This window comes from Hypoxylon trugodes, assembly GCF_022578975.1.
Source record: "Hypoxylon trugodes strain CBS 135444 unplaced genomic scaffold F4822scaffold_4, whole genome shotgun sequence".
NCBI lineage: Eukaryota > Fungi > Ascomycota > Sordariomycetes > Xylariales > Hypoxylaceae > Hypoxylon > Hypoxylon trugodes.
The window spans coordinates 2564714-2588092 of NW_026250019.1; the positions used below are offsets into that span (position 1 = coordinate 2564714).

Here is a 23379-nt window from a genome sequence, read left to right on the forward strand (position 1 = left end):
AATTAACGCGTGAATCGCGTGGAACGCGCCTCAAATTCAAGATGGATCTATTAAAATAATCAATTGACAGTTTGGTGATTTTATATAACAAGCGATAGGGATGAAATTTGGTACAAGTCCTGAAACTTCAAAATGCAGCCAAATAAATCGCTAACTGCGTCGATATTCGCACCGAAAACACCCGGTCCCTCAAATCCAATTCCATCGTCCTCACCAGCCTTTGGTACACCAGCTCACACACTGAAGCCGTTTGCTATAGCACCTCCTACCAAGGCTACTATCCTTCCAATTCTCCTCCCACCCGCGACACTACGACCCCTAGCATTCCGGACTTTTACAAAAAAGCATAGCTTAACTCTCACATCTTCCGCTTTACAGGAACTAGCCACCTTCACTGGTCGGCATTGTGGTTCAGGATGGCGTGAAGAAGGGTTAGCAGAAAAAGTCCTAGAGGAGGTAGCCAAGAGCTGGAAGAACCGAAATGGAGGTGTTATAGTGGATGGTGCTAGTGATGAGCTCAAAGATATCCTTAAGACTCTCGAGGGGAATATGAGTGGTGGAAGGATAGTGACAGGACGAGAACTAAACCGACAAAATAGTCTTGTTCTGGACTCTAGCCAAGAAGCCGACTTGACGAACACGAGATTAGGACTGAGACCGACGAAAGCTTTAACACACGATGATAGTGCATCGAGTTTTGGCATGTCAGGACTGGGAGTCAATGAAGAAGAGCCCAGCGACGAGGGCTTAAGTCATCCGAGAAAGTGGTTGAAGATTATCAGTGCATACGATCAACCACGAATGATATACAATGTCACGAAGAAACACTTTGAGAAGTAAGCATACCCCCCACGGTACATGGGGCAATTATACTTACGAAACTCAAGGGACCCTTCGAAACCATCTCTAATGCCTCCAGCATCCCATAAAACCTCCTTATTCCGCAATAGATATAATGTCATACACCAAAGACTCCTCCGAAACGAATCCTTCCAGAGCTCATCAGTAGCAACCACAAAAGCAGTCCCATCCTTCAAAAGATCCAATTCTTCCAACGTGACCACCCAACAAAGCTACAAAATCACACCGATAGCAAACCTACTCGGCCGACACGGTAGTCACCACATGCTGCTCGGTTTACTCTCAATCCTACCTACCGGGAATCTCGCAATATGTGATTTGACCGGAACAATCTCGCTGGACTTATCTCACGCTGTAGCTATACCAGAAGATTCAGCCTGGTTCACGCCGGGAATGATTGTGCTAGTAGACGGCGTATACGAGGAAGAGGAAGAATCAACAGGCAAGGGTCTGGGTAATAGCAACGGTGTCGGTGGTATTATCGGTGGCCGATTCCAGGGATTCTTCCTCGGACAACCGCCCTGCGAGAAGCGCAAAGCGACCCTAGGCGTCAGTGGGCCAGACGAGCACACTATAGGAGGTGGGTTCGGCTGGATCGACTTCTTGGGTGTAGGTAGCGAGCGCGCCGTTGGAACGAAAATGCGTAAACTTGAGCAGCGCATCTTACGACAACATCGACAATCCCAACCCGAATCCCCCCTTGACACGATAGCACCGAGTAACATGCGCGTAATCGTCATCAGCGACTTGACCCTTGACCAACCGCGTGTCTTACAAGCTCTACGCAAGATCCTTACGGTCTACTCCACGGAACCTGAGGGGAGTACACCCATGACATTTGTGCTTATGGGAAACTTCACACAACACGCGGTAATGGCAGGTGGTGGTGCTAGTGGGGGGAGCGTAGAATACAAAGAACATTTTGACGCCTTGGCATCCGTATTATCAGACTTCCCCTCCCTCTTACAAACCTCAACGTTTACTTTCGTGCCCGGCGACAACGACGGCTGGGCCTCATCGTTCGGCGCTGGTGCCGCGGTGCCGTTGCCCAGAAAAGGGGTTCCAGATATGTTCACCAGTCGTGTACGCCGGGCATTTGCGTCCGCGAATGCGGAAGTAGCGCAGGCAGGCGCGGACGATGGGAAGAGATGCCCCGGCGAAGCAATCTGGACGACAAACCCAGCACGCCTATCTGTTTTCGGTCCTGCGCACGAAATCGTAGTATTCCGCGACAACATGTCAGCACGTCTACGGCGCGCAGCTGTTCGACTTAAGGGATCGAAAGCTGACCAAGAGGATGACGAACCCGAAAAACCTACTACAAATAACAAAGACAAAAACAATGACGACGATGACGATATAGACATGTCCAACACCCTCGATAACGCCGACGCCATGGACGTCGACCCCACCACCACCACCAACAAATCCAACACAAACCCAGAAGTCCCCCACGACATCCACAACGCACGTAAACTAGTAAAAACAATCCTAGACCAAGGCTACTTATGTCCCTTCCGCCAATCCTCTCGCCCGGTACTTTGGGACCGCGCGGGTGCGCTGCATTTATATCCCCTACCCACGGCTATGGTACTCGCGGATCCGACGGCGCCCCCGTTTTGCGTTACGTATGAGGGGTGTCATGTGATGAATCCCGGGCCTGTGCTAGTTGCGGGTAGGAGAGGGGTGGGAAGGTGGGTTGAGTACGAGTTGGGGGGGACCGGGAGGGTGAGGGAGTGTCTGTTTTAGAGGGGGTTGGGGTTGCAGGATGCAGGATATGTGACGCGGTGGCGGTCGATAATGTAATGCGTGTAACATGCACGGCATCAATAAGGGTAAAGAAAAAGCAAGCGTCTACTGCGGACTTACTCGATCTCCGATGTTAAATTTAAATATGAACACATTTAACGATGACAAGGAGATATATCATAATACAACACAGCATATTACGAACCATGTAACAAAGTAACTGAAATTCATTCGCATTGATTTATATTAAGCACCTATGTTAACCTAATAGGTAGATAGATAGAGGGCCGTTATAGGGGGCGTTACGTTCCGACTCATTTCACAGCAGATGCGTCATCCATGGCATCCATGCTGCTGTCTTTGGCTTCCAGCCATTAAAAAGGACATAGAGCAATCTAGAATTATGTACATAGAAAAATCGCGAGCGGCGACACCATCCCTACTATACGAGGTTGTAGGTGTGTAGGTGGCGCTGCCGCTCTCGGAGTTTTCCGAGGAGAATCCAACCGTTATGGAAGAAAGTATGCAATATACGAAAGTCATCATATCGAAATGTTTAAATGACGTACTATATTATTTAATCAGCTGTGTTTCAATTAAATTTTGATATCAGCAGACTTACCGGGATGAAAAGGTATGGAACCCGTCTTTCGTACTCCTTCCACGCCTCACCATACTTATTCCTGCAGCGCTCGATATCTCGAGTTGCACGGTGCGCAATCATGCAGCAGAAAAAGACAGGGTAGAACCAGGGGAATGGACTGTTGAAACCCGTGATCAGGCCCCAGGTGACGGCGAAGAAAGCGTCACAAGCGTAGTGCGGCTTGCGCGCAAATCCGTACCAACCGTCACACAGAAGTCTGTCTCCAGTTTGCGTGTCGATGGCCTTGGGGTTCTTAATGTGTGTCCACGGAAGAACGGGGAAGCTATAGCGCTTCTGGTAAGTACCACGCTCATCGGCTCGGAAAGCGTTCTTCTGCGCGTTGGCCTGGTCCCATATAACGTAAACGCAGATGTAAAGGACATAGAGTAGACCTAGGGCGTACTTGTTCCACGCATACTCCGAAGGATCATGGTTAGCGAGGTAGAGGGTGCAGTGGCAGTACGAGAGAGGAACACCAGCCATGTTCCAGAAGATCAGCATGAATCCCCACTTCTCGTAGTACATGTCCCAGGTCGTAATGATAAGTTGCTCACCCTTGGCACAGGCATTGGCGTAGAGGTAGTGGGCCATTACTAGAAACATGACTTCACCCGAGACGTAACCGTAATTCTCGTACTGACGTGCTGCGGCCGCACAGCTAAGCCCGAAGAGGATAAACCAAGGGATGCGGACTTCGTAGAACATCTTGAAGTCTAGGATACCGAACATACGTGGGTTCAATTCGGCACCCATGAAGAAATCGTAGATCGGGTAGCCTGTCATTCGGTGGTGCTTCCCGCGGATGATTGCCGAGAAGTAGGCGATGAAAGCGCATAGGAAGCCGGAGAGGATAGCGACGGATAATAAAGGCCCAAACTCGTCTAGGAGGGTATAGATCTTAAAGAAACCAGTGAAGTGTAGCACACCCATGACGAGAATAGTGAAGTAGAAACTCGCGTAAGCAGAGCAGTAGTACTTTAGCTGCTTGCCGCCTTCGTGAGGAAGAGGCTTCCCGTAGCCGTAGACACCAGGCATGAAGAGGTAGCAGAGAGCCTCAAACACATAGTATACCCAGTAGATCTTCCACGCTTGTAGGTGAGGGAACGCGCCAGTGTAGACAAGATGGCCCAAGTGTTGGCCGAACTCAAGGAGAGATTGACCTTCCTCGGGCAATGGTAGTTTCCCATCGTAATATGTGGCGCCAATCCACATATAGTACATGAGCGTAGGAAATCCGATCATGAGGGCGAGAGTCCCGAAGCTACCTCCGAACTCGAAGACACCGGAGTAGTCGACCTTGGGGTCCATACCCGGTTTCCAACCGTCGATAACATCCTCCTTGGCCTCTTTAGCGTGCCCATTAGTTTTTCCGTTCGTTTTCCCATTTGTATGCCCGTTTTGCTCTAGTTGCTTAGGAGCGACATCTGCCTTGGCCTTAAAGACAGCGGCAAGCTTCTCCTCGGGGACTGGACTAAAGTCCTCCTCTTTAGGTGCCGCGTCTGAATCATCCATATTCTCAACAAATTTGCCAACTCCACGACGTCGCAACGATCTAGATCTGCTAGATCTAGTGGTCTCGGCAGCAGAGCTTGAGTCTCCGTCGTCAGATGCGCCGTCGATAGGGGGGAATTGAGACTTGCGTCGCGTCGAACGACGACCACCAGGAGTTTCAACCATTCCGTCAAAAAGCTCCTTCTTCCTATTATATTATAATTGAAATTAGTATGTTACATCCTTATCGTTATTATATCACGCGTTGGGCAATTGATTGCGAGGAATCCCCGAGGCTATTCCCATCCCTATCGCGCGAGTCATGTACCACCAAGATAAACAACAACAAATGACATAAACGCTAAGGAGAGGTGTCACGTACCTAGGAGTTGCGCGTAAAGAATATCTCGACGACATTTTGAGAGGATATGGATGGGGATATTTAAGGAATGGACAACGGGCAAGTTAATGCCTCGTCACTCGGACTAGGGGTTAAAAAAGGATGGTCAGAAAATGCCAGGTAAGAGAGTTCCATCCATCTGTGTCTGTGTCTCCCTCGAAAATAGTGGAGTAGAAGTAACTTTTTTTGTTTTCCATTTTTTAGTCTAAGATATTTTTTTTTTTTGCCCGTCCTTTTCCCGGTAGTCAGGGGCAGCGCTGACCACCCTAGAGCTACCCGAAGCTAGCCAATGTTAAATCTTAATTTCTGACCCACCTTCTTCATTTGGTTGGTTCCTGCACAATTATACTGTGTATTATGTAAGTGCCATGCATAGTACTATGTCTATTAGTGTACCCACCATTATCCGTGTTCCGTGATCCGGGGACCCAACCAGCACCAACTCTTCCACTCTTCCACTCATCACTCTCGTATTCGGTTTCCTCTTAGAAATTCCCAACTGCATCCATCGCTCACGAAATATCTTATATTATTCCTCATGTGTAATGTGTATCACTGTATATTGCATCTAGAACCTCTTAGCCGTCCTTATTTTAATTTAGCACAATGTCACCAATCCAATCCTGCTCCTTTCTAATCCACAGGCGATTGAGGCCTCGGTCGTCTTGATTCTGGTCCGCCGAAAGGCGGAAGTGGTTTCCAATATCCAGAGATACCATCACAGCCATCTTCACTCAAACTAACTTGACTATTTCGCGAGCTTTCAAACTTAGTCCCCCCAGGGGTCCGCGGGCTGCGCTCTGGCCGCTCTTCTGTAAAAGAAGGTTGCGGAGAGACATCACTTTGTCCCTCCCTTGAACACCGTGGCTTCCTGGAGTTCGGCTTGGGAATACTTTTTCTCGGCTCCTCTACCGCCTCGTTCGGCTTGACGACTACTCGTAGTGGCCACTTGATCTCTAGGGGTTTAGGTATGTCATTGGAACGGGCTTCGTATTCGTGCGTCTCTTCAGGCCATTTGCCTATATGTGGATACATACCATTGCCTCGGCCCCTCGCTCTGTCACCGAAAGTCTTTCTGTGACGTTGATCACCCGGCGCCGGTGTCGATAGCTTTATTTTACGGCCTCTTAGTCCGCCCCGTTCCTCTGATTAGGGTCAACAAAACCACCCAAGTCTATCAAGATGAACGAGTACAAGAAACATCCCATACCAGTCGTTACATTCTGACTCTGGCTAGGTACTTGGCGTCGGGTATCATCGGTGCCATTTCTAGCGCCTATTTGCACCGTCGTTGTCCTAGAGCCTCGTGGTGATGGAGCCCATCGAGCTTCCCGCGATCCTCCATACTGGTGTCCTAGACGAGAGGATCTAGTACTTCTAGAAAGTGGCGCGCCGGAAGCATACGATCGAATCGCATATACGACGTATTGTTCCAACTCGCGAGTATTTTCCATAATCATATCAGATGATTCGTCCAACTCCATTCCTTTGGCTCTCTTCAACGGCCCCCTGTGCCTCTTGTATTCGGCCAGCTCATGTCTAAGCCTTTTGGGTGTCGACACCCAGTATTTGAGCTTCTTCTGGACAAGCTCACTAGTTGAATCAGTAATGAGATATCAAATCACCAAGCATCCAACCTACAGCCTATCGTCATCATCGTTCCTTCTCTTCAATTCCTCGAAATTGAATAAATTGCACATTAATGAAACATTAGCCGTTGTGCTTTGGATATGAAGGCACAGCTCTGGCACATCTGGTTTCTTCAAAAGCCATAGTGTTCGGATCCAGATAGTATTGAATGGTACTTTATCAGCAGTGTTAATATTGACAAAACACCCCACGAGATGGGCAAAATCTTCCCGGACAAATCTGCATTGTCTTTTAATGTTATGAACTAGCTTAGCCCTTTCAATTTTCGATTTCTCGCCTAATTCGCCGGAAGAGTCCCTAACTAGATCATAAAGGCAGCACAATTGGTCGGTAAATATTTCGGTTTCCAGCAAAAAATAGCTGATCTCTTTTAGTGCGAATCGTATCGTGCGTACGCAAGCAGACAATTTCCTGGTTAGCTTTACCAACGAATCAGTCAATTGTATGATAGCTGAAAGGCCACTAATCAAGGTAAGTGCTTCTGCCATCTTCGGAGGACAAAATAAGGCGTTTGGCTCTAGGTCTGATGTTGTTCATCTCTGATTATTCAGGGCGGAAATGCATTTTTAAATTCTTCGAAGGCTGTTGACCTTGCTTCCAGAAATTTCCCTAGTTAACCCTGGCAGAATCATAGCCTCCATTGATTGAACACTCATATGGGGCTTGGGATAAACCGTGGAGTGGGAGCTCCTTCAATAATTCGACGGAAGACGGTGCGCGAGCTTCCCCGCATGCTCACCGGACGGGTCATATCCGACGATTGAGGTTTGCTTGGTTTGTGATACCACGGCACGTATATACTTCGCCATCCGAGGTCTCATTTCCGATCGGTCATGCTCTACTCCGATATTCATCCAAGTCAGGAGAGGATCAGTAAAGCGTTTTCGGTGAAGCTATGGCGTTAAAATACCTAGGCAAAGGGTAGGGCATAAACCAACGACATGCCCACTCCATGCCGTCAAGATACTCTCTTGTCCCTCAAAAAGGTGTCGGCAAGGGCTCATTTTATGGTCTCCCTGCAAACCAAACAATAAAAGGCGCAACCAAGTCAGATCCGTCTCCATTTAAAATGACCATTACATCCCCTAATTTCGGAGTTACAAAATCAGCCGTCTTACACCAAAATCTCATCAATTTAGCAACAATGAGATGAAATAGCAATACCTTGGACGCCTCAATTCTAGTTAACAGGTCCCGGGCTATGCCAAGCTATTGATTTGATAAGGGTATTATTAAAATTGTAACATTGAGATAAAGAGCGCAGATTCTTATCTTTTGCTGACATGGTTTAATATCCAAGTATCGTATCGTATCGTATTGTCAGTGTCCCCCGCAATATCCGAAGCAAAGCTGACGGCGGCCACCGATTCACCAGCCACTCTTACGTTTATACCAGCTGAATATGTACCTGGGTACCGGTAATAGTCGCGCCCCGACATCCGAGACTCCATCAAGGTACTATGAATCTCCAAGTAGAAATAATACTTGCGGAGGGCGTACGCTTACGAACTTTTACGAACTCTCCACCGCGTTGATAAGAATCCCCGCCAGGGCGCAGCCTTGATCCATCGGGTCGGAACCTGTAGCTAAAATTTTAGCAGGTATACTGAGATATCCAAGAAACAACGCTCAACTACACGTTGTCGAGGCGGTCAGTTCAGTCGTTTTTTGCTTCGACTTCCGAATTGTCCCCGAAGGCAATCGGCCATCGCTTCTCATGTTGTTATCTCTAGTTATCCTAGCGACCTACCGCTTCCGGTATCTATCTCGAAAGATACTACTGTGATCTACTCCTATCGTACCTTACAATCCTTTCGAGCTTAGTGCTGTTCCCCATCGAGATATACTGTGCGTCTTATTTCTGTGCGCCCTTCCCTCGATCTCCTCGGCTCAGAGCGCATGTAAGAGGCATGACCCTGCTATTGGCTCAATAAAAATGCAGTATTATCTACCTAGGTAGTTATGGGGACGGGGGTAATCCATGACCACGGGCTGGTATGACAAGCCGGCGTTATGGTTCGGGGTATATATACTTATAAAGGTAGTCAGCCCAATACACTGAGTTGCACAATAACCAGCCTGTTTGTTCTTATGGTCAGCTTTCATAATGTATTGGCTATTTCTCGCTGCTCTGGCGAGCCAAGCGGCTTCTATCTCTCCTCGCGGTCTACCTGTCAAACTTGAGACCCGTTCAGGACTCACTTCTCGCCTTGCCAATGTTCACATATCGTTCGATAATCCGATTGATGGTATAGTGACATATACCTTCGGCCGATGCGATTCCACGCGTCTTAGCGATGCTCACCATACCGTCGGCCAGGGCAAAGAGGCCAAAGAGTCGCGATTAGTTTGGATCTTGCCGGACGATGTGAGATTCGACGGATGTATCTCGGCGTGGGATCAGCGCGGATCACTAATCGGTCGCAGCGAGCCACAGCGACTAAGCAGGAGGAAGCTGAAGAGACGTGGCTCCAATAGCATACCTATGACCAATGCCACCGGTATCGATACTTGGGGCCCATGGTTTGACGGTGTTGAATTGCTTAAGAATAAGGAAATCAATGCCTTCGATGCTGCGGAGGCTAAGTCGAAAGATGTAGCTATCGTGGGCGCGGGGATGTCAGGACTTATGACTTATTTAGTTCTGACACAGGCTGGACTCACAAATGTGAAGATTGTTGAGGCCAGTCAAAGGCTTGGTGGGAGAGTTCATACCGAGTATCTTTCGGGAGGTCCTTTTGATTATTCGTACCAGGAGATGGGCCCAATGCGGTTCCCGGAGACGGCGACGTATTTGAATGAGACTTATCCTATTAAGGATCACCAATTGGTAAGTTTTCTATATCCTTAGGCTCATAATCCCTATTCTCTAACGGGTAATAGGTGTTTCAACTCGCTAGCGAGATGAACAGAATCAACAACAACGATAAGAATTTCAGTGTCGACTTCATTCCGTGGCTCCAGTCGAGCCCCAATGGTTTGTATTACTATAATGGCGTGAAGTTGGACACGGGTCTACCTCCGACTGTTTCCCAGCTCAATACTTCCAGTGCCCCATTGAATCCCTCTACTGAGGCATTGTCTACTAAGATCAGCACTATCACTTCGGATACGACTTTCATGATTGAAATTGCGAATAATACGTTTAAGGCCCATAAGGACTTCTTAGGCAAGTAGACGGCGAGCTTCGGTTTTGAAGCGGCAATGTTAACGAACCCATAGTCAATGGCCTCGGTGGACTCGGTGGTGATGTCTGGTAAGTTTAAAAAAACATTGACTTCCACACACTCAAATGCGACCAAATTGAGCCGTCATTGACATTTAACTCAAAATAGGTCCGAATTCGCTTATATGGTGAACTACCTCAAAGCGTCCCTGAACGACACCGACGTCCTCAGTGGGGGTGCTACTTCATTCTGGGATACTGTGAGCGAGCCAATTGCAAGAAATCGATTTTCGCTAACTTACGACTCCTATAGATCTATGAAAGCGTGTACTTCGGTGCCACAAGTTGGAAGACTATAGACGGAGGTATGTTTATATCCCCGCTGAGAGACTCATACAGCTCACGATAAATACCAGGTCTAAGCCGGCTTCCGGAATCATTCCATCCCTTAGTAGACAACGTAACCACAATGAACCGCAGAATCGAGCGCGTCGAATGGCTTGACGATATCCAGCAAGTCAAGTTGCAATGGAGAGACAACTACACAGACACAGTATTCCAGAATTCCTCACATGACTACGCCGTCTTCGCACTACCCTTCTCCATTGTCAAAAAAATGAGACTCCCATGTATGTTACCCACCTTTACTCTTGACCTCTTGAACTTCCAAATTAAACTTGTACGCAGACCTACCTCCAACAATATCCAACGCAATCCAAAACATGCCCTTCACCGCAGCCTGCAAAGTAGCCCTCGAATACCGCACCCGTTTCTGGGAGCACTTCACCAACCCAATCTTCGGTGGCTGTTCCACAACCACCGACATCCCAGGTATCGGCTCCATCTGCTACCCATCATACTGTCTAAACTGCACCGGCCCCGCCACAATCCTCGCCTCATACGCCTCAGGCGACTGGGGCGCGCGATGGGTCTCCGTGCCCGAAGCGGAGCACGTCCAGTACATGGTCGACGCGATGGCGGAGATCCACGGCCAAGTCGCGTATGATGAGTACACGGGGAAGTATAACCGACGCTGCTGGATGCTGGATGTGTATGAGGGGGGAAGTTGGGCGAGTCCGACGGTGGGACAGCATCAGTTGTATTTGCCGGAGTATTTTAAGACGTATAGTAACGTGCGTGCCCCTCCCTCCTTTCAACAATACATAAGCTAACGTTACGATTAATACCTACAGATGATATTCGTCGGCGAACAGACATCCTATACGCACGCGTGGATCGCTTCGGCGCTTGAGTCGGGGATCCGAGGGGGTGTTCAATTACTACTTGGTGAGTTATGTCATGTCTTTCCTATATTTCAACTACTCACTAACAAGAAACCCCAGAACTCGGACTTGTCGACGAGGCTAAGGCTACAGTCGAGAAGTGGATGGCAAGGTGGATTGACATCGTAAATGACACATTCTTTTTCGCATATTTATATTTACTAATACCAGTAATTGTAGTAAAATCATCTACATTCATGATATGGCGAGGGCGATGTTCAAGTAAAGAGAAGCCGATGACTCGGCTACACCTCCTTAACGTGCCTGGCACTAGAGGGTGTGCGAATCCGCAAGAAAATAAAAGTGTCCATGGTTATGTATAAATGTCAGTAGATTAATACGCGATGTACTATACAGCCATATGCCGTCGCTGCAAACGCATTGGTCTCCCGTAGCTATTCATCTCGAACCCCCTCCGTTTCCTTATCTATGCCCACGTTGTCTAAGGAAATAAACAATCAAATACACCAGCCATTCCTCGTTAATAATACATGGTAATACATCCAACTTTTTTATATGATAGCCCCCCAAATCAAAGACCAAACCCATTAATTCCATATCCTCATGTACGCATACCCAAGACCGCGTAATATCGTGACACATAAATACCTAAACCAAAGAAATATCCCTAAATTCTCTCCCTTCAAGCGCCTCGCCCTGCATAAATCCATGAAGGTATGTCCCACCAACAAGATCATACGTCACGCCGCCAGTGCGCTGTGTAGGCCGAAGGATCAAAGGCACCCGAGAGCCCTGCACGATCCATATCGAGTCCCCATTTTTGCAAGACGTCGTGCCGCATCCCAGATGTCCGCCAGCGGTTCTAAATAAACGTAAATTTAAGGAATGAGTAAAAGAGGCTTCGAATTCAGTAGCCCGCTGCTTTTCCTCGTCTGATGGCTCGCGTTCGTCGAGTTTCATCCAGACACCGAAGGAATTTTCCCAGGGTGTCTTAATCGGCACTACTCCTCCCGGACCCGTGTCGATCAGAAGAGTTCGCCAAAAAGCATCCCTATGGCCTCCAGTCGCGTAGTCGCGTTCGAGTTCGTCGAGAATGTTCAGCCAATCGCTGCAAGATTTCATTTCGTTAACTACTGCTTTAGTCACCCCTATTCGGCTGATCGTGTCGAGCTCGAAGCCTCGCAGCAATAGCGTATTACCATCTCGAAGATCCTTGAAACACGGTAGCTTACCAGCAGCTTCGTACCTTTGATCTAATTAGTACGCGTATGTTAGTCATGAGATGCTTCATATTATGAAAAGTAATTGCTTGTTCCTGTAACTTAAGTGAAGAAGCGAAAATTTTAATTACGTACTATATCTTGTTAGTTGGTGAAGTAATGGCGGTAAATAGGGGTTAGGTATGACACCTACCAGCCAGTGATCCTGAGCCCTACATGCTCTTTCACGCCCCAATCAGGAACCCAAGTTGGTAATCCAGTCACACGCTTGAAATCTTCCCCTTCCGCATGAGCTAGAATGTGCAAGTCGTCAGTGTTTTCGAGAATATATTTGGCGGCGTCTATGTAGACCTCCGAAACTTCCTTTTCATAATCAGGGAGCAGTCTACAGCCCAATCCAGGGTCTGCAAGGCCAAGAAGTGAATACACCTTATCCAGATCCTTCGATGCTTCGTAAGTGCGGCATCTAACCATGTTACGAAGTAGGATATCTCCTGACCTAACCTGGGCGTTTCCCCCGTTTTTGTCCCTCCTTATTGCATCTAATTTTGACGGATTTTTATATGAAAGTAAATTGGTGCCTGAGTTCCTGGAAGAATGCGCCTTGAACGTGTTCGTAGATGCCTGCCTGGACATGAAGTCGGAGACAGAAACCATGTCACTCCAATCGAACGTATAGTCGCCGCATAAGATGGTGGTCTCTCTGGCTAATACGAGCTCTTGCACTACCCATATTCGAGAAAACCAGCTTCTTGCGAAAAGGGAAGCAAGCGAGTCCCAATTGTCATCATTGGGCATGTGAGGGATACGGGCAGGTAGGATGTTATTCTTCTCGTCCTTTGGCAGATCATTCAAAGCTTTAATTGACTCCCAAGCAGGCTTCGCATCCTCATAAGAGGGGCCAAGCCACACAATCACACGTTCCGCCGACCTATAAATATCTCCCATGATTTGGACCTGTTGATTACGCTCGGGCGGATCGTTCTGGTTTATGCATATCGCGTCAATCCAAAGATCCCGGTGGTAATGTCGATTCTTTTCGAGCTGTTCCAGACAACTGAAGAGATTTACTGTTACGAGTAATCGTTTGTTGTTGCACATTATAGGATAGCGCCTCTCGCTATCCATCCCGCTTGCAGCCTCTTTTCGAGTTGTAGGTCCCCACGTATAAGAAAGTGCGTCGTAGGTGGCATCATGTAAATCAACAGCGCGCAAATCGCATGCTATCAAGTCACCTGATCTATTCGGTAGAATTTTGAGTAAACGAATCTTTTTCGACGGGCTCGCGACATCGTCACTGCATCCTCGTTTTCTGAGTCTTTTTCTGGGGCGGCGATGGAGTGGTACGATTGAATAGGGAAAGGATTCCGGGTTCTTGTTAACTCCCAACCCCCCGTTGGTCTCTGAATCGTCTCGCGCATGATTTGATCGTCGTCGATTTTTAATGAGTTGAATCCATCTTTTTCTTGACGGTAAACAATGAGTGGAGCACAATATTCCCAACGAGGGAGGCGACGGCATTATTATAGGCTGATTGATGATGCGAGGACGGCCTAAATTGATTGATTGAACGATTCGGAGCAAACATGACAGTATTCGTCCGATGGCCTCATCATTGTGCGACTTCAGCGACGCCAATCGCCAAATGATAACGATCCTACGCGTGACTACGGATGCATGTCCCGCCTGTAGCGCTTAGATCTGCGTACGAGGCGTCGTGACACAAATACTACTTTCTTCTTCCTAATGTCCGAATCAATAAGTCGTCTTTTGAGCAAACCGCTAGTCACGATATTTAGTGAGTAGGTCTACTATGCGATGGGCCACTTTGGGATCAAGCAATTATGCATTTATTTCTTAGCTGCTGGAAGTTTTGGTTGGATTTTGGCTGGGTTGAACATTCTCTTTCATTCACATTGACCCGCAAAGCAAAACAACAACGCGAGAATGGATAACATGGTGTATTGAGCAGTGCCCGGTTTCTTCCAGCACGATGAAGAACCAATTGGGCCATCGTTTCGAGCTGTAAGTTGAGGCGTTCCCAGTGCACACAGGTGTTGGAATATAGGCTAATGAACACAGATAACCCGACCAGGCCTAGGCCTACTTAGCCGTTCGTATGAAACCGACGCCACGTTCGATCCGCAAGGCAAGAAGGATCAATGGGAGCGATTCATCCATTTCCTCGAGCATAAGAATGAACAAGGACGAGGCAGGGTTATCTATAAATTAATTTTCGTCATTAGACATGGCGAGGGGTACCATAACGTCAAGGAGCGCGAAGTAGGGCGCCAGGCTTGGGATGTGAGTACGGTCGTTTTTTGATTGTATGTATCCTTGAATGCTAAGTTGTATAGTCTCATTGGTCGCTTCTCAATGGCGACGGAAAGACCACCTGGTCCGATGCTCGCTTAACGGAGGAGGGAGAGCGACAAGCACGACAACTCAACGTATTCTGGCGGCGCTCTCTCCGAGACACTAAAATGCCGACGCCTGAAAAATATTATACAAGCCCCCTCGCTCGCTGCCTTGAGACGACGAGATTGACCTACTCGGGGCTCGACGTCCCTTCGGACCGACCTTACAGACCAATCATCAAGGAAAATTTGCGAGAACGTTTCGGTGCGCACACTTGCGATCGCCGCAGCGCGAGAAGTTGGATTGTATCCAATTATCCGGAATTCAGGACCGAGTCGTCATTCACGGAAATTGACCAACAATGGAAATCAACAGAACGAGAGGCCGAGAGCGAGGTTGAGGGTCGAGTAAAGCAAGTTCTGGACGACGCGTTCCTTAGTTACAATACCGTCGTCTCGTTCACCGCGCATTCCGGCCTGATCAGAGCCCTGTATAGCCTCACACGTCACAGAGAGGTTTGGGTGGCTGCTGGAGTGCTGGTACCAGTCTTGATCAAGGGGGAGATAGTTGAGTAAATTGGGGAGAAGTTGAGGTTTGGTAACAAAGGAAATTTAAATGGAGATGCCCCTTAACGTTGCCTAATCATATACGAGGAAGGAAGATTTGGTATACATTTGAGAAAGGAAGGGTCGATACATATATGTACTGGCGTTCCGACAAGCCAAGGTAGTCGCATTCAATCTTTCCAAGCCTCCTTCCTTCCTAGCATTTAGAAAGCTTGGGTGGCCGGCAGTCACGCTAATTCTTACATATAGAACCTTAAGCAATTGAAAAGTATTTTAACGAGCCAAGAATTATGTCGTGGTGCATCATCGTCTCTTCGTCTTTCAATGAGTCTAAACGAATTGACTCATTTACAAATCTCAATAGAAATAAGCGCAATTCTCTTTTGTAGACCACTCAACTTCAAATTCTCATCATGTTCGCTCGCCTTCGTCTAGAAAAATCCCCTAGTCCCTTAAAGAACAATTCTCCCACTCGTCAGAAGGCCTTAAAACGCCGTCTGTTTCTCGACGAAGACGAAGAACATGACGATGCGCGTCCACCATCACCTAAAAAGAAAAAGCAAACGCATTACTCCGTCGCGACTCTGTTTGATAAATACAAGAAGCCAAGGGCAGATGAAGAGGACCGCACCATAAACCGTTACCATAGTCGTCGTCATCGCCCGAGCCGGTCGCCCGAGCCGGACCCGCCGCTGGTCACGGAGCTGGATGGTATGCGCCTCTTATCAATCCCCAAATCTTTACGTAGTCATTTCTTTTGTTAAAATTGATTCTTGTATTCATGTAAAATCATCATGTAAAATGATTGATTCTCGATTTTATGCTGCAAGCGACATTCCCTTTCTAACCCCCTCTTCCTCCTCAGAACGATACACACACCTCCGCGCAACCCTGCACAGCGCCGCCCACTCCCTCCTCGAAACCGCCGAAACAAATCTCGTAACGCAAAGCGAATCCAGTATCCGCGCAAACAGGCAAAAAGCTGCAACCCTCGAAACCCAGCTAAACAGGCGACTAACAACACCCCTCATCGACCTAACAGTCGACTACGCAGCCACAGGACCCGACGGTCGCGCCCGCACAGCCGCAGTCGCGATCCGCGGCGCCGTATCCGCATTTGAAGAATCGCTAGCCTCGGCAAGCGACGATTTAGACCAATTATGGACCGAATGGGCCGAAGCCCAAGCTGAAATCGACGAGTTGTTGCTTCTTAGTGATAGTGAATCGTCCGGATCCGGGTCGCGGAAGGGATTATCGCCAAGTTCGTTACGCACAAGTAACGGTGATAGTGTAACTAAGGGAATATCTGCTTCCTCTTCACACGCGGAGGTACTCGGCGCATTTAAATCCGATCTCGATAGCGCGAGTAAAGATGTCGTGGAGGAGATGATGACGTATGAAGAGGTAGGTCCAGAATCTGATTGTCCCGACTCGTCGACTTGCCACATGTCCACATATACCGGCGCGACGTACTGATTGAGCTCTAGAAATTTCTCAAGGAGATTGAGAAGGAGGCCGGGAATATCTTGCATTCGTTCCTGAACCGCTGAAGCTGCTGCGCGACATGTAAATTGGGGTTGAGGTTGGAATTGGGTGTGGTTGGTAGAAGGAGTCTGGGATGATCTCGAGTGACATTGTCGATGTGTATGAACGGCGTGGGCTGTGCGGGTAAAGGCTCTTTTCAATGCCCGGATGGCGCGTTTTGCTGTTCGGGAACCCATTGTGATTTAATTGGGTGATTGAGCTGAGCTTCGACGAAAGCTTCGATTAATTTATATTGGCTGTATGGTGAAATGGATTTAGTAATGGCTTCAGCTTTCTAATTTATGCGAATAAATTTGCTGGTATAAAGGGTCGCCTAATACAGTTGTCTAATGTGCGTGGCTGCTAAAAAAATCGTCTATGATAAGAGTCAACTCTTTCTCCGTATCAACAACAATGCAAACACGCCCCGTACATTCAAGCTTATGCGAATTGCATCTAACAGCGCATTTTTATTAACGTGCCTTCCGTAAAAAAAAAAAAAAAATCTAGATTGGTGACATATGCCTGACTTATGTGTTTGTCCTAAACCAATGACGCGATTCGCTATCCATGCTCGTGCTTCGTCCGAAAAGTATTCAGAATGGAGGTCCTAAGAAACTTAGCTGGGTTAAACTCGCTATGAATTGTTGTGATACCAATTGATTAGGTATGTTCGCCCATGACAAGGGTTGAATGCTCTAGCCGTGTAGCCATCGAAGAAAAACAAACCCGAAATGCTCGTAAACGCTGTTACGTCTGCTGTTCCCCTCCTTTTTATCTCTCCCAGAGTCTGGTTGATCAGACGAAACACTAGATAGAAAATGTACAGACGAAGACAAATATCCATCATGCGGGGTTTCCTAGTCGTTTTCCGAGGGTAGCCTAATGAGGTGGTTTGTAAATGCCAATTGTATAGTCGTGGATCGAATTAAAGTGTCGTGTCATCGCTTCGTGTAATGTTAAGATCGCACCAGAGAATACCCCCAACCTCAACTCCGTCCATACTTCTCGTGACTGCCCACTCGTGACCAATAAACATTATCGGGCGTAAACAACCCGAGTAAAAATGAGTTCTAAAGCGCCGTCGAGCTATGACACTTGCCCGACCGATGCGGAGCATTGGAACCCTAGACCTGTAGCTGGCGAAGGATACACAGCGCGACGGACAACTACGGCTAGGCGCCGGACATTTGGATAACCTAACGCTCCTCTTGTACGACGACGCCCCACGGGTGTTCTACGTTCCCATACATGATATCCTTAAGCCAATCCTTCAGTTTCAGAGTGTATGGGCCACCCTCACCTGCCTTGCCCATAGGGATTTCGACGTCTTTTCCACGGTGGTGGATAAGCGAAACTGGACAGACAAAGTACTAGAAACATGTCAGAATACCACATCTTCCCTCAAAAAGCATCGGAGATAAACTTACCGCTGTGCCAGCTGCGAAAGATTCTATGAGTCTACCTTCTGAGTTGGCCTCCATAACCTCTTGGATGGTGTATTTCCTCTCGACCACCTCAATCTCATCGCCTAATCGCTCGCGAGCCAATTGCAAGACGCTACGTCTTGTGACACCATCTAAAATTAGTCTGTCATCTAGCGGGGCAGTGATGAGTTGAGTCTTTCCTTCCTTGCTCTTCCATAGGACGAAGAAATTGCTTGCTCCGGCTTCCGTGCAGTATCCTTCGCTGCTGTATAGCCATAGGATTTGACCGAATCCCCTCGCGCGGGCTTCTTGAGTTGCTAGTAGAGAAGGTCCGTAGTTGGCACCGACTTTGGCGTATCCGAAGCCGCCAACCCAAGCGCGTACCATGTCGTCCGGCGAAGTGTGGAGTTTCATACCACCGACTGGTGAGTCCATGACGGGCATGTAGCTAGCGATAATGTAGAGAAGAGCCTCTGATGGTGCCTGTACACCAAGTTGCGATTGAGTTCCGATCATAGTTGGGCGAAGGTACATGAAAGAGCCAGGACGCTCACGAGATAGCCATTTCGGGCCATCTACGGCCATCAATGCCAAGAGTAGCTTCTCTACTTCAGCAGGAGTGAAAGACGGCAGGCTGATTCGTACTGAGGACATGAGGAAACGGGCAGCATTGCAGTCGGGTCGGAATAAACGTAACTTGCCATCGAAGCCACGGTAAGCCTTCAGGCCCTCGAAACACTCAGTGGCGTAATGAAGGACGGAGGCAGTCGGCATGAGGCTCAGGGGACCATATGGTCTAAGCTCAGGCGTCTTCCATCCAGATCTAGCGGACCATGCTACCGTAATCATGTGGTCGGTACAGATTGTAGCACCATCGATAGAGTGAACACCTGGGGGAGGAACATCTCGTGGTTCCTTAGTGAAGGTGTAGGTGATCTTGGAAGCATCTAGCTGATGAACGTTCGGTTGAGCAACACCATTGTCCTGACCATTCGATGACGGAGGAGCGTTTGAACCATTAGTACTTCCGTTAGACTGGCCGTTCTCTGCCGATCTATGGTCAAGGGCAGAGGACGTCAGGTCAAGGTCCTGTTCACCGGCATGGACAGTCGAAGCAACAGCAGACGGGGCCATGACTTGCGAGTTGACGTCTGGTACTAATCGAGTAGGTAGTCTATAAGGGGTTATGATGGGGACCCTAGAAGGAAGAAACCCGGGATTATGGTAAATTAAGTAACGCTAGGATTAGAATGAGAATTACCCTTACAGGTCGACTGTTGAACAAAGAGGAAAGAAACTGAGATGGTGTGGAACCCAAATCGAGGGAAAACTTGAATAATATAAAGCAGGCTAAGGGTACCCCCATACCGAGGTAGCCTTACACTTTAGAAGCGTAGTGGATAAGTACTACTAGTACTACCAGTACTACCCATATAGGTGCTAGGAGGTAGGCGGCGGGTAGCGGGAGAAAGAACAATGACTCAACGACCAATGGGAGATTATCTCCATTAGGGTTTTTTCCCGTTTAGAAAAAAATAATAGGATCCGTGCCTGCACTTGCTGTACACATCATGCCAAGAATTCCATGTAATGTATACATGGAAATTGTACAAATGAATTGACTTCATTGACAGGTTGCATACGTAGGGCGTGTGATCCCTGTTACAGCTTTTCGGATCCATACCGGATACCATGCAGCACCAATGGAACACAAAGGGTGCAAACTTTGCGTATTCCCATCAAACCAATTGGCCAGATTCGAACCGATAAAGCTAAACGAACAAGTTCGTAGGTGCAATACTACCTACCTAGGTACCTACCGAGACTCTAGCTTCCACCAGCTTGGAACCGATATGGACGCTCCGGATATAGAAAGACCAAGCAGTCTCTTCGGGAACGCTGCACTAACCATAGTGTCAGGTGGGCAAAGTCCGTGTGTGACACCACATACTATTGACAACCCCCATTCTAGAAGTGGCCGTTGGGTCCAATATTCCAGCTAGAATATCCCGTGTGTGGTCGTGTGGGCCAAGTTGCAAAAATCTTCGCGAAGTTCGGTTGCACACGGAGGCTGAAAATCATGTGGGAAGTGGAGCAAGCCATGACGCCGTTGATTTCACACAACCAAACGGGAAGACTCTCTCAGCCGGCTTAGGTGGCATTGCCGAAGTTGAAATGACGCCGAATATCCGCTTGAGTTGTTCGATATGGATAGATCGGCTTCCGTTTCTCGGGGTGTACAATAATTCGTCAAGCACGCGCAAGCCACGACGATAGTGACTCCAAGAATCAATGAGAGGGAATAGATCCGAGATCGCAACGACAAGAGAACAAGCATTGTCTTTATACATAATATTCTCCACTTAAAGCCCTGCGGACAGGCATTTCAATTTGGACTCTTGAAGTCGGAAGCTCTAGACATCAATATAGCCCAATAAAGGGGTATAAGCCGACGGTGAGAAAGAATTGAAGTCCCCAGTGTGGAATTTGGCCGCTCTTCGGTCCACGGAAAAAAAGACAAAGTTTACACCACATTTTTAGTGCGGGAAAGGCTGGAAGGGGCCGCGAATTGCCGCCCATTGCCTTGGCTGCCCGCCCCCTGGCCTGCCGTAGTAAGACCTTGGCGCGTCTGTAAATTGCTATCTTATCATTGGACTAAGCCAGATTTCGCACCAATTTCTTTCACTTAGTCATTCCACACATTACACATACAATACTTCTGACATACATATTAATGATCACCTAACAGGAGGACATTAACCAATGAGCGACCCTCGAATACGATCTAACACGACGAATCCCTATTTTTTATCGAGCGCGTGATGAAAAAGAGAAAGAAAGAGGGGATTTCTTTACTTCTAGCCTCTAGGTAATCACATCTTCTCCACAGTTTCAGCCTGTTCGTAACCTTTCCAGCTCGATTCACCCGGTACGGCTTTCCATTGCCCGGCGTCATCAAGATATTCTGTCACCTTTCTCCACTCTTCTCGGACCCGTCCGGCTTTCCCCACGTCCCTGGGCTTGATAACCGCTTTGAATGGTGTGGGTTGGACCAGTAGTCCGGGATCCGGAGATAGATCACCTGCGTCCGGGATTATTTCTTCTCCGGTAGCCTCATCGATGGGCCTTTCAAAGTCGAAAGCCCAAACTAATCGTGACATTCCCAAGAATAAGGATCGGTCCGCAATATGTATTCCCTGGCAAATGCGACGGCCGTTACCAAATGCGAAATGGTCGCGCTTTGATACGTCTAAGTTACTCGCAGATTCCATTGAATTTTGATCATCACCCGCCCAGCGAGTCGGATCGAATCGTCGAGGATCATGATGCCGCTTCGGATCATTATGAATTGCCCTATATGCGAAGACATATGAGCAAACCGATATCAAATGGTCGAGGTAAATTGAACTCACCAGGCATTTCCTATTATTTCGGCACCCTTCGGGATTTTGTAGCCCATATATTCGTCATCGCAAATAACAGCGTGTGGTATGCCAAGAATGACGACAGGCATCCACCTTAAACCTTCCTTCATACAGCCACGGATGTATGGAAGATCCGGAAGGTCGTTCAAATCCGGGATACGGTCCCCACAGACTCGATCGACTTCAGCTTGAGCGCTTTTAGCCACTTCTGGCCAGATGAGCATAGCCTGGATGAAACCAATCAACGTAGATGACGTTGTATCCGACCCAGCCTCGAGAACCCCGGCACAGATATAACCGGCGGCGAGATCGTCGAAGCCTTCTTGTTCTTGAATTTTGACTAGGTCAATACACATACAAGGCTTCTCATAACGTTAGCAATCTATATCGATTCACTGTGCTAAGACTCGGCAGTTACCTTCGATCTACCTTCCTGGATTTTCTTCTTGGCCTCTACATAGAGTCCACCATACAGCGGGGCTTCTTTTTTGTGAAGCTCTTTCGCGTATCTTCTCATTGGTAATAGAGCATCCGGTAGATGTCTAAATATAGGATATGTATCGAGCAAGGCGGCCGTTCGTGAAGCACCGAGGTTGCTCCATTTCTCGAACCCCTATGTTTCGGTGAGTTGCGGAAATATTAGAACAGTAACCCTGTCGTCGAACCCACCTGGAAAAGCTGCACAAACTTCGGGTCGTCAACTGAGGTGGTTCGGAAACCAAATAATATTTGCGTCGTGAGAGCATTTGAGTATCTTCGGCTTTGGGCGTAGAATTGATCGGGATGATCGAGGAGGCCGAGAAGCATCGCTTTACTCTCGAGATCTTGATATGGAACATATGATTCCGACTTCTTAATATGCAGACTGTTGTGGACGGCCTTACGACCCACACGCCACTTGTCTCCGTACTCCTACGTTTCCGGTTAGATTCTACGCCATCACGAAACGAGACTTGTTCTTTTTTTTTTTCGCATTGCTTACCGTCAATACTATTCGCCGTCCGCCGTCAATTGTTCTCGCGAGATACGCCTCTGGCCTTGAGGAATAGATGTTACTTCGCTTGTCGAGCAAATCCTGGACCGTCTTATCGGAAGAAAGAACGACGATGGTACGAGTCCCTAGGATGAGCGAGTAAATTGGACCGTATTCATCAGCCCATTTTTGGAACTGTAAGTGCGACTTTTTCGCGGGTATTTGATGTATATTTCCGATCAAAGGTAATGTTGGCGGTCCTGGAGGATAATTCTTTGGTCGCCGCCCGATGTTTCGCAACCGATAGACAAGAATCAGGACCGTTGTTACCAAGACCAAAGCAGTTGTCGATATTGCCATAGTGCTTAGACACCTGCGGTACAACTATGAGAGACTTTGGGCCTGGGAGGTCTGTTAGAAAACTATTATCGGCTCCTTTGAATATTCACCACTCGGAGATTGCTTGGCTACGTAAATGATTCTTCTAAGTATGAAGAGTTCATTCGCATTCTCAAGTCGCACAATCACGAGCGGGGTCTCTTCTTATTGCGACACCACCCTGCCCGAGTAGTGTTAATATGATTGTCAATTGGCTCGACTATATTAATTCAGTTGCTAGATAATAATTTGCATTTGAAAGAGAAGGGATATATAGTGCAATTCCTGCTGTTTATGCGTCATC

At 47.9% G+C, this 23379-nt stretch overlaps 9 protein-coding genes across 9 annotated transcripts; 4 read left to right on the forward strand and 5 right to left on the reverse strand.

Annotated features, from left to right (window-relative positions):
- Window positions 1-132: 132 nt before the first annotated feature.
- F4822DRAFT_437107 (DNA polymerase alpha/epsilon subunit B-domain-containing protein) lies at window positions 133-2610 on the forward strand (the record flags this gene model as incomplete). The annotated part of the gene is made up of 2 exons (XM_051462383.1): window positions 133-836; window positions 888-2610. 2 exons carry the CDS (start codon window positions 133-135, stop codon window positions 2608-2610), a joined length of 2427 nt encoding a protein of 808 aa, XP_051315779.1.
- F4822DRAFT_400475 (ergosterol biosynthesis ERG4/ERG24 family-domain-containing protein) lies at window positions 2594-5314 on the reverse strand. Its single transcript, XM_051457866.1, has 3 exons — window positions 5127-5314; window positions 3233-4952; window positions 2594-3178 (listed from the first exon to the last, which is right to left on the reverse strand). The coding sequence occupies exons 1-3, from the start codon at window positions 5159-5161 to the stop codon at window positions 3167-3169; spliced, it is 1767 nt and encodes a 588-aa protein (XP_051315780.1). The 5' UTR covers window positions 5162-5314; the 3' UTR covers window positions 2594-3166.
- Window positions 5315-5777: 463 nt separating this feature from the next.
- Window positions 5778-7282, reverse strand: F4822DRAFT_428354 (uncharacterized protein; the record flags this gene model as incomplete). Its single annotated transcript, XM_051460896.1, has 3 exons — window positions 5778-6289; window positions 6355-6737; window positions 6786-7282. 3 exons carry the CDS (start codon window positions 7280-7282, stop codon window positions 5778-5780), a joined length of 1392 nt encoding a protein of 463 aa, XP_051315781.1.
- Window positions 7283-8573: 1291 nt separating this feature from the next.
- F4822DRAFT_443041 (flavin-containing amine oxidoreductase) lies at window positions 8574-11469 on the forward strand (the record flags this gene model as incomplete). Its single annotated transcript, XM_051463065.1, has 10 exons — window positions 8574-9624; window positions 9678-9937; window positions 9994-10050; window positions 10130-10220; window positions 10274-10325; window positions 10377-10589; window positions 10648-11093; window positions 11154-11247; window positions 11304-11343; window positions 11424-11469. Exons 1-10 carry the CDS (start codon window positions 8902-8904, stop codon window positions 11467-11469), a joined length of 2022 nt encoding a protein of 673 aa, XP_051315782.1. The 5' UTR covers window positions 8574-8901.
- A 965-nt stretch (window positions 11470-12434) lies between these two features.
- On the reverse strand, window positions 12435-14010 carry F4822DRAFT_400508 (heterokaryon incompatibility protein-domain-containing protein). Its single transcript, XM_051457867.1, has one exon. The coding sequence runs from the start codon at window positions 13943-13945 to the stop codon at window positions 12614-12616; it is 1332 nt and encodes a 443-aa protein (XP_051315783.1). The 5' UTR covers window positions 13946-14010; the 3' UTR covers window positions 12435-12613.
- A 407-nt stretch (window positions 14011-14417) lies between these two features.
- Window positions 14418-15357, forward strand: F4822DRAFT_428357 (phosphoglycerate mutase-like protein; the record flags this gene model as incomplete). The annotated part of the gene is made up of 3 exons (XM_051460897.1): window positions 14418-14449; window positions 14536-14728; window positions 14782-15357. 3 exons carry the CDS (start codon window positions 14418-14420, stop codon window positions 15355-15357), a joined length of 801 nt encoding a protein of 266 aa, XP_051315784.1.
- A 247-nt stretch (window positions 15358-15604) lies between these two features.
- Window positions 15605-17204, forward strand: F4822DRAFT_220837 (uncharacterized protein). Its single transcript, XM_051453990.1, has 3 exons — window positions 15605-16059; window positions 16214-16752; window positions 16836-17204. Exons 1-3 carry the CDS (start codon window positions 15762-15764, stop codon window positions 16896-16898), a joined length of 900 nt encoding a protein of 299 aa, XP_051315785.1. The 5' UTR covers window positions 15605-15761; the 3' UTR covers window positions 16899-17204.
- A 692-nt stretch (window positions 17205-17896) lies between these two features.
- Window positions 17897-19717, reverse strand: F4822DRAFT_220827 (branched-chain amino acid aminotransferase II). Its single transcript, XM_051453989.1, has 2 exons — window positions 18303-19717; window positions 17897-18245 (listed from the first exon to the last, which is right to left on the reverse strand). The coding sequence occupies exons 1-2, from the start codon at window positions 19431-19433 to the stop codon at window positions 18072-18074; spliced, it is 1305 nt and encodes a 434-aa protein (XP_051315786.1). The 5' UTR covers window positions 19434-19717; the 3' UTR covers window positions 17897-18071.
- A 1455-nt stretch (window positions 19718-21172) lies between these two features.
- On the reverse strand, window positions 21173-23057 carry F4822DRAFT_428360 (cytochrome P450; the record flags this gene model as incomplete). The annotated part of the gene is made up of 5 exons (XM_051460898.1): window positions 21173-21653; window positions 21713-22086; window positions 22143-22337; window positions 22394-22636; window positions 22707-23057. 5 exons carry the CDS (start codon window positions 23055-23057, stop codon window positions 21173-21175), a joined length of 1644 nt encoding a protein of 547 aa, XP_051315787.1.
- Between the last annotated feature and the right edge of the window lie 322 nt (window positions 23058-23379).

Coding starts and splice junctions, on each gene's coding strand:
- F4822DRAFT_400475 (XM_051457866.1), bottom strand. CDS start 5,161: ATGTCGTCGAGATATTCTTTACGCGCAACTCCTAG. Junction 4,953..5,126: donor TCTTTACGCGCAACTCCTAG/GTACGTGACACC, acceptor ATAATATAATAG/GAAGAAGGAGCTTTTTGACG.
- F4822DRAFT_400508 (XM_051457867.1), bottom strand. CDS start 13,945: ATGCCGTCGCCTCCCTCGTTGGGAATATTGTGCTCCACTCATTGTTTA.
- F4822DRAFT_220837 (XM_051453990.1), top strand. CDS start 15,762: ATGTTCGCTCGCCTTCGTCTAGAAAAATCCCCTAGTCCCTTAAAGAAC. Junction 16,060..16,213: donor GCTGGTCACGGAGCTGGATG/GTATGCGCCTCT, acceptor CTTCCTCCTCAG/AACGATACACACACCTCCGC. Junction 16,753..16,835: donor AGATGATGACGTATGAAGAG/GTAGGTCCAGAA, acceptor ATTGAGCTCTAG/AAATTTCTCAAGGAGATTGA.
- F4822DRAFT_220827 (XM_051453989.1), bottom strand. CDS start 19,433: ATGGCCCCGTCTGCTGTTGCTTCGACTGTCCATGCCGGTGAACAGGAC. Junction 18,246..18,302: donor CTTTCGCAGCTGGCACAGCG/GTAAGTTTATCT, acceptor ACATGTTTCTAG/TACTTTGTCTGTCCAGTTTC.